This window comes from Mastigoproctus giganteus, chromosome 8, assembly GCF_048544385.1.
Source record: "Mastigoproctus giganteus isolate SK-2022 chromosome 8, ASM4854438v1, whole genome shotgun sequence".
Taxonomy (NCBI): domain Eukaryota; kingdom Metazoa; phylum Arthropoda; class Arachnida; order Uropygi; family Thelyphonidae; genus Mastigoproctus; species Mastigoproctus giganteus.
Window position 1 is genome coordinate 8,769,129 of NC_143582.1, and position 8,110 is coordinate 8,777,238.

General features: G+C 36.3%; 1 protein-coding gene across 1 annotated transcript; it reads right to left on the reverse strand.

Moving 5' to 3' along the window:
• Positions 1 to 3,050: 3,050 nt before the first annotated feature.
• On the reverse strand, positions 3,051 to 7,889 carry LOC150081235 (uncharacterized). Its single transcript, XM_090379271.1, has 2 exons — positions 7,675 to 7,889; positions 3,051 to 4,321 (listed from the first exon to the last, which is right to left on the reverse strand). The coding sequence occupies exon 2, from the start codon at positions 4,077 to 4,079 to the stop codon at positions 3,294 to 3,296; it is 786 nt and encodes a 261-aa protein (XP_090235397.1). The 5' UTR covers positions 4,080 to 4,321; positions 7,675 to 7,889; the 3' UTR covers positions 3,051 to 3,293.
• Positions 7,890 to 8,110: the final 221 nt, after the last annotated feature.

The window sequence follows — 8,110 nt, forward strand, 5'->3', positions numbered from 1 at the left end:
GAAAATGTGCAGTTTTATGCAGCCCAAATTATTACAGATCCATTGAAGTTAACATACGCTTTGTGCACTCATAGGATATTGTATAACCATTTTGGATTCTGCCCAGCGTTAGTTCTCATCGATGTAGGTGTTCTTAATTTTATAGAGTAATAGGAGATGTGCTACCTTTAAGGCTTTCCGTACCGTGATACAGGAAGTACCATTCACACGAGATATACAGCGAGTACTCAATAACCTTAGCGAATTTGATTGGGCTTGTTTGTTCAGTTATTTGAATCACTTCTTGTGATGTTGACAAATGACAAATTCTCGGCTGATTGGCCTGGTGTATTGAGACAATGGACATGACTACTGTCCTCTCGTCCCAAATAGAAATGGTTTGGTTCGGATCTCGTCAATGAAGTCAGGTTTGCATATGTTTTTTTTCCCTTGAAACTTGGGTTTTTACCTACCATCAAAAAGGCAGACATCGCAGAACACATGCAAATTACAGACAAATTATGTAGTAGTAATAGTAGTGGCAAACAGAAAATCGAATACAGAACACAATAAAATTTAGACAGTATATATGGAGCAATACGGACTTAGTATCTGATGCTCTTAAAACCATATTACAACAACAACTATGCAAACTTATATAGCATCAGCCAAAAATAATAAAAAAATATATATTACACACTTATCCCATACATACTCTCAAAGAATTTGTCTGGTTCTTCTTTGAATTTATTCGAATCATCCACTTCCACAAAAACACGCGGAAGCCTATTCCATCAATCAACCTCCTGCTGCCTGAAGGCAAACGTCTGCAGATCTATCCTGAAAACATCCTTCCGCAACTTAATTTTATGTTCCCTTATGTGCGTAGTCTCAGCAAGAGGAATAATGCATTCACATTCAGCTTACTCATCCATTCAATATCTTAAACGCCTCAATCAGATCATCCCGTAGGTGAATAGTCTCAGGAAGTTGCAATTTGTAGAACTGAAGCTCTCTAGGTAACACCAGCCTCCCCACCCCTTCACCAATCTGTTTGCCTCTTCCAGTAGATCTACATCCTTCCTAAAGTGGTCTTCAGACCTGCATACAATACTCAAGATACGCCCTTACCACGGCCTTGTAAATAGGGATAATCACCTCCTTATCGCTGCTAGTAAAGTTTCTGTATATCATTGACAAAACTCCATGAGCTATTTTAACAGCATGTCTGCCTTGCACAGATAATTTAATATCTGACTTCACAATTAACCCCCAGGTCTTTTTCATTTGTTATTACCCCTCTGAGTGTAGTACCACACAGTTGTTAAGTTACTGTGCGATTGCTACTACCTTTATGTGGCACCTTGCATTTGTTAATGTTAAACTTCATCTGCCATTTCTGAAATTATCGACTCAATTTTCCTAGATCTTGTTGCAGTGGCTCATTCTGGTGACTGTCGCTGATCGCTCTCTCAACCTTTGTATCATCTGCAAACTTTGCCATTAAGCCTGATATGCCTTCATCAATATCACTGATAAATATAGAAAAGAATGGACCAGCACTGGAGAACTCCACTAATAACATTAGTCTAGGAAGAGCAGTGCCCAATGATAACCACTCTCTGTCTTCTTCCATTCAACCATCCTTAATCCATTTCAGTAACTTCTCCTTAAAACCACATTTCTCCAGTTTCTAGGCTTTTATGTGCAAGTATCAAAAGCCTTCCTGAAATCCAAATATACCCATATCAAAATTACTTTTTTGCATCCAGTTCCTTGGTCACTACATTATTGTAACCTATCAGTTTGGTTAAACAATCTGATAGGTTACTGTGATGCAGTGACCAAGGAACTGGACGCATATATACCGATGCCTTAGTTGTGTTGGCTCATAAACTGAATAAATTCTATGTTACCAGTTAGGTAGTCTTCTGTGAATGCCTTACAATGTCTAATATGGTTCTTCTTAAACGGGGTGGTCTTGAGATATTTTGCTGACTTTGATATGCTTCAAAGATTTCAATCAAAAGCAGATAAGAAGAATTTGTACCACAAATTCTACTGCTATGAAAAAGTGATTATGGAGAACATGTAGTAATTACTTTAACAAGGTGATTAGATATTCTTAGATAATTAACAGGTGAATTACATAATTTTCATAGTTAAATTTATAAATTTAGTTTATTTTCATCCACAGATAGCGATGGAGATTTTCTGCATTCTTTTTTATTTTCAGATTTAATTTTATGTAGATTTGAACCTGGGGGTTGTTGTTGTTGACTGCGGGGCTTTTCCATTTCAGCTGATGGTTGTCGCTATGCGTTGATTGGAGGAATGAATAAGCAATATGGAGGTTGCACAGAAAATATGTTTCATTTTAAGAAGCGTGCATATGGAAGTTTTCTTTTTTTATTACCAGTTTACTAAATAGATAAATCATGAAGTATTATTACTGCAAGAATTATTATTACAGCAGAAATATAAAATGCGTGTCAACTGCTATTAAATCTAACACGAAGTAAGTAAAGTGCATTACAAAAACGTTGACTGTACATTTACTTTTTTTCCCCATTTCTGCACTGCAGTCTCCTACATAGAAAATTGGTCGGTGAACTTTGAGTTTTACAAGAAATGTTGCTAATATGCGAAATATTCCAACCTCTAGTGGATTTGGGATTAGAATCCAGAGAAAATTCCTTCAGCTAAATCCAGTGTCACTCTATTCCATTACAGCAGGTGTACCACTAAAAAAAGGGCCAAATTTATTGAGAGCGACTGAGGACCTGAACCTCCTCGTCTGTCCCTGCTTTCAAACCTTTGATTTTAGTCATAATAATCCTTGTTACCATGAGTGTTGCGGATTTTTCTTTTTAATTACTTCGAGTGTTAAAGAGAACTGTTTAAACTTTAATATTTAAAAACTATTTAACCTGCTCTATGATGAGTTCGCATTAAATGCTATTAAAGAGTTTCCACGTCAGAAGAAGAAAACCATATAAGACATTCTTCTTCAATTATTAGAACTGTGTTGTTTTTAAAAGTTCTCTCTCTTCGGATAAAAAAGAATCAAACATGTTTACGAATTCGAATTCTTTTAAGATATTTCCAGCTCATATAATGAACTGCGAAGTGCTAAGGTATATACGGTTAGATTTACCACTTAAAAAGTGTTAACTGTACATGTTATTTAACGATCTTATTGTTTGCAGGTGGTATAGTTCCAATCATACTGATTCTTGTGCGATTCCTTAAATGTTCTGTAAGAAATCTTAAAACCTATGGCTTCCTCTTGAACGTTTTAGTCGAGAAAATTTCTAACTGCGTATTTCACATGCGAGTGGATTTTCATCGTTGTGAATCCTCACATGATCACGAAGAGCACTTGACTCTGAAAATTTCTCACCACACGTAGAGCATGAAAAAGACTTCTCTTTTCTATGAGTCCTTAAATGACGTTTAAGAAAATTTGGGTGTAAAAATTCCTTCCAACAAGTGGGACATGTGTAAAGTTCCCCATCAATATGAATTGTAGAGTGTTCTTTAAGCTGGAAGTTATGTGAAAACTTTTTTCCACACTTTTCGCATGTGAATGGTTTCTCTTTTGTGTGTACTATTAAATGACACTTAAGATTGCTTGAGTATGCAAATTTCTTTGAACACGTTGGACAAGAAAAAGGCTTCTCTTTGGTATGAATTCTATTGTGTTGTGTCAGGTGACCTTTCAAAGAAAATTTCTTTCCACATTCTTCACATTCGAAGGGTTTCTCTTTTGTGTGAACCTTGCAATGAGTTGTGAGATTACTTGACTGTGAAAATCTCTTGCCACACACTGGACACAGAAAAGGTTTTTCCCCATTATGAACTCTTAAGTGTGATCTAAGTGTGCCTTTCTCTAAAAATTTCTTACGACAAATTTCACACGTGAATGGTTTCTCTTCTGAATGAATTTTTACATGCTTAGTAAGATGATTTCTTTCTGAAAAGGCCTTACCACAGGTCGGACATGTAAAGGACTTCTGGTCAGTATCAATTCTTAAGAGCACCTCAAAGTCATCGTCTTTTGGAGATTCCTCACCACATGTTTCACTTCCGAAATCCATGATTCTAACTTGAACTCCAAAAGGAAATTTCTTGTACCAGTTTAGATACTGGAATCCTTAAGAATAGTCCATTTGTGTGAGAAATTTTTCAGATTTCTCTCTGGTATAATTTTATCATTATCTTACGTAATGCGAAAGTTATGTACTTCCTTTTGGAATTATGATATCTTCAATGTTCTTCACAGAAGATTGTCTTGTTCAGTTTCACTGCAAATTGTGATGATTGGCGTTCTGGAAGGATCCTGTAAGCAAAGAAACAAAAAATAAATAAACCTGAAAAGCGCAAAGTACTCATTTTTTCATATTATTATCTCATGATCTTTCTTTTGATATTTCTATATACCTAAAAAAAGGAGTTATAATAAATTTCATAAAAGGCAATATAAATCAAATATTGTCATTATCGAAATAAAGTGTTTGAAGGTTAGCACTCTTGAAGTTAGCTGAATTGGTGACCACAATGAAGGAGGAGGAATTAACACAAAATTTCCTGCTTGCTATGTACGTATGTATGGTGGCCAATGAATGTTAGTCTAATTCTGAAAGTTTTATCTGTTTTGAAACAGTAATATGCAAATGCCAGTCGTGTGAATGGAATATTTTGGGTGCGTATATGTGTGGAGTGTCTAAGTACTGTTCAATGGCCACTTAATCCAAAAACAGTGAAAATCTGTTTATCGAAGCCATATGGATCAAGGAAGACGTAGGCTTTTGCTGTACCATTAAAAAAAGGGCATTTTAAAAATTATCTACGTGATTCGCAGCTGATTCAGGTACCAATTCAGCTGACCTTTGAATTTCCTGAACCTGTCAGAGTAAACTATCCATGGGGGTAACTTATTCCAGTAACAACTGACTATAAAAAAATTAAAGGAAACTTTCTATAATCTAATCTATACCCCGTCCTTCGTTATTTGAATTTGAACATTTAACAATTCCGTTTGCAATCAGAGATTTATTTTAATTAGGAGTCATGACTTTTGGTGTTTTTTAACAAAACAAGAAACAAATAAAAACTTCAGAATGATAATAAAGACTTTTTCCAGGTCATATAGTTTAAAGAAATTTTTTTGAGAACTGACACAACAATCCCTGATCATATAACTGAATCCGATCCCGAAAATTGATACTTTCTAGACATAATTGTAGATACAACTTACCGAGGAATAGGTACACCTTTATCATTTTTGAAGTGCTCGAGAAGTAAGCATACGCACAAAAAAGGAGCTCGATTTAGAACTCGAATCTAATACTGACAAGAGTTCAGTGTGTTACTCGCATAAGAAGAAACAAAGTATTAAGACACGATCATTACCTTTATGAGAGCAGGATAGCCAAAGAAACGAGTCAAATAAAGTGAATCACTAATCACTATCACTTTCTCATAACCACAAAGTGAAGAGAAGATCTCTCTTTAAATATCACGTGAGTTAGCCCTGTTGATCAACGAACTTGATATGCATTCTTCTGTTGAAATAAACTTATCAGTCGAATAAAACTGTCATCAACGAAAACACTCTCCATAGCGGTCACTGAACTTCGCAATCCTTTGTGTACCGTACGTGGCAAGCAGGGAGTCACTGCACGTGACTTGAAGCAGCCACTGAAAATGTAGTTAATCAAGGTCATGCCCCAACTCTCCTTCGTATAGCTCCACTTTCCTGCGCTGCTTGTTGAATGCACAGCGAATTCAATTTCCATTTCTTTTCCAAAAGAAAGCGGGTCGGTTTAAGGCATTTAAGTGTCTTAGGAAACATCAGTAAAAATATTTGTTCATTTTACATGGTGTTTCACTTCAGGAATAATCCACTCCAAGGGTAATAATCCACTCTAGAGTGGGTTATTAATAATTAGTTATAATACTATTACTAATATATATAACTGTTAGTGGTTTATAAAGTGAAAAGAAACATTTCATGGTCCCTTCTAAAGAACCAGCACTCGGTCCTTCCCAACAAGCATGTACTTATTGCCGGTATCTCTGTTTTACTAAAAATTCTTCAGAAAACCTTGTCTTTCATCACTTACCAAATCCTCATTAATAGCCCCCCCCACCCCATCCAACAAACAGATTATGCAATCTTAGGAAAATCAATTAACCAATCTAGCAGCGATAACAAATCTAGTTGAGGGACTTTCAAAGAAAGAAAGAGAAGGTTTTAGTCATATACATTGATATCTACTGTTTCATGATGTCTCTCTCTCCGAAACGCAAGGTTATTTTTATGTTTGAGGCAACATGCTCAAGTTTCTAGAAGTCCTCCCATCCAAGAGAATTCTAAAGGAAGAAAGACAGACTATCACAGGTATGGCGACAGCTGCTATGCATCAAGGTGGACTCACCGATCAACGCTGCGTAACCAGGTAACTATGGCAACCGAGCACACATTACGAATATGCAGTGTTATTTTTAAAGCAAGTGGCAGAAGGCTATTTCATTGTGACAGCAGTGGTTCCTGAGTTACTTTATAGAATAGACAAAAACTGGACGTAAGGTAACGTTCTAAATTTTTTCCTTAAATCTACTTCTTTCATCTGATAGCCTAGTGGTCAGGCGCGCGGGTGCGTAAGTACACGTGCCTTGAGTGACCGGGGTTCAAGCCCATGACTACTGAATACGGTGCTGTTTCTTGTATTCTATCTATCTTGTGAACTCCTCTGACCGTTTGGTCGTCCCGGAGTATAAACAGAAAATTTATTTATTTATTTATATATAAACAGGACTGTGTAAAATAATACCAAAGGAAACGGTGACGACTGTATTCATGCTATTGATGAACATGTTCTTTGGACTGTTCCATCAAATGCACTAAGAATGGTTGCGTGTTTACATGAGTGAGATGAGCACATCCAGAACATTCTTACAATTTTAATTCGCGATTTTATCTAAAGTGATTTTATCACTTTAGAAGATTTACCTTCTTTTAACCACGTTTGGGGAAGACAATAAATTAAAGGAAACTTCAACCACTGGAAAAGTGCACTTTCATTGGAGGTTCGTCATCGCTAAAAATTAAAATTGAAACAAAGAAACCAAGAGGTGGAATTCCATAATCATCTTCACTTTTTCCAAAATTCAAGGAATGACCAAGTTGAATTTACCGAACCCATTCTCTACACAAGCTAGAAACTGCAGGTGATTTAGAACCCATATTTTTGAACGGTTAGCAGGCAACTGAATATTATGTGGATCAAGAAAAATTTTGTCAGAAAAATTCCTAATCAACACTTGATAATAATTGGTAATTTATAACTGTATTTTTTTTAAATTCAAATTTGTAGTAGTGTTTAATTTACCAAGGAGTAATGATAAGCCGATCTTAACCTGGGTTATGTTTTATTCGCATCTATCTATATGTAAAACGTAGCTTTAACGTACATATATATTTTAAATACACACACTGTGATAAACTATGGATGAGAGCAGAGCGTATGAATACATTGTGACATTTGTCATGTGAGGAGACCCTGTGCTGCCGTTCTGAGTAGTGCCAATTCAGGTTGAAAGCGGTTTAATCTGGAAAAGTTTACTTATATATAATTTTCATAACCAGAAGCAATCGGGATAAATAAAATAAAAGCAAAAATGGCTTACCACTTCTTTTCCGTATTAATATGCTCCCTTGGAAACACGATACGACCAATGAAGTGGTTCAAATGAACTGATTCATTAACCATCAGCAATATCCAACAACCAGAATATAAAGACCTCACTGTAGAAGTTTCAAGTGTATTTCACCTGCTGATCAAAGTATTTTACATGTATGCGCTAATTATACGTTCAATGGCAGGCACAGTGAGAGCACTTTCCATGGCGGTAACCAGCCCTTGCAGGAGCTAAGTGCTGCGAAGGCATAGGGGGAGAGAGAACCCCACGTGACTTTAAACAGCCAGTAAACTTGAAGGTGTTCAAGGTAATGCGCTGTAAACTCGCACGTAGTCTCGATATCCTCGTGTTTCACCTGAAATTACCGCAGGGAAACGAGACTGCCATTGCTACCTGATCAGAAACAGAGTGGGAAAAGATGTTT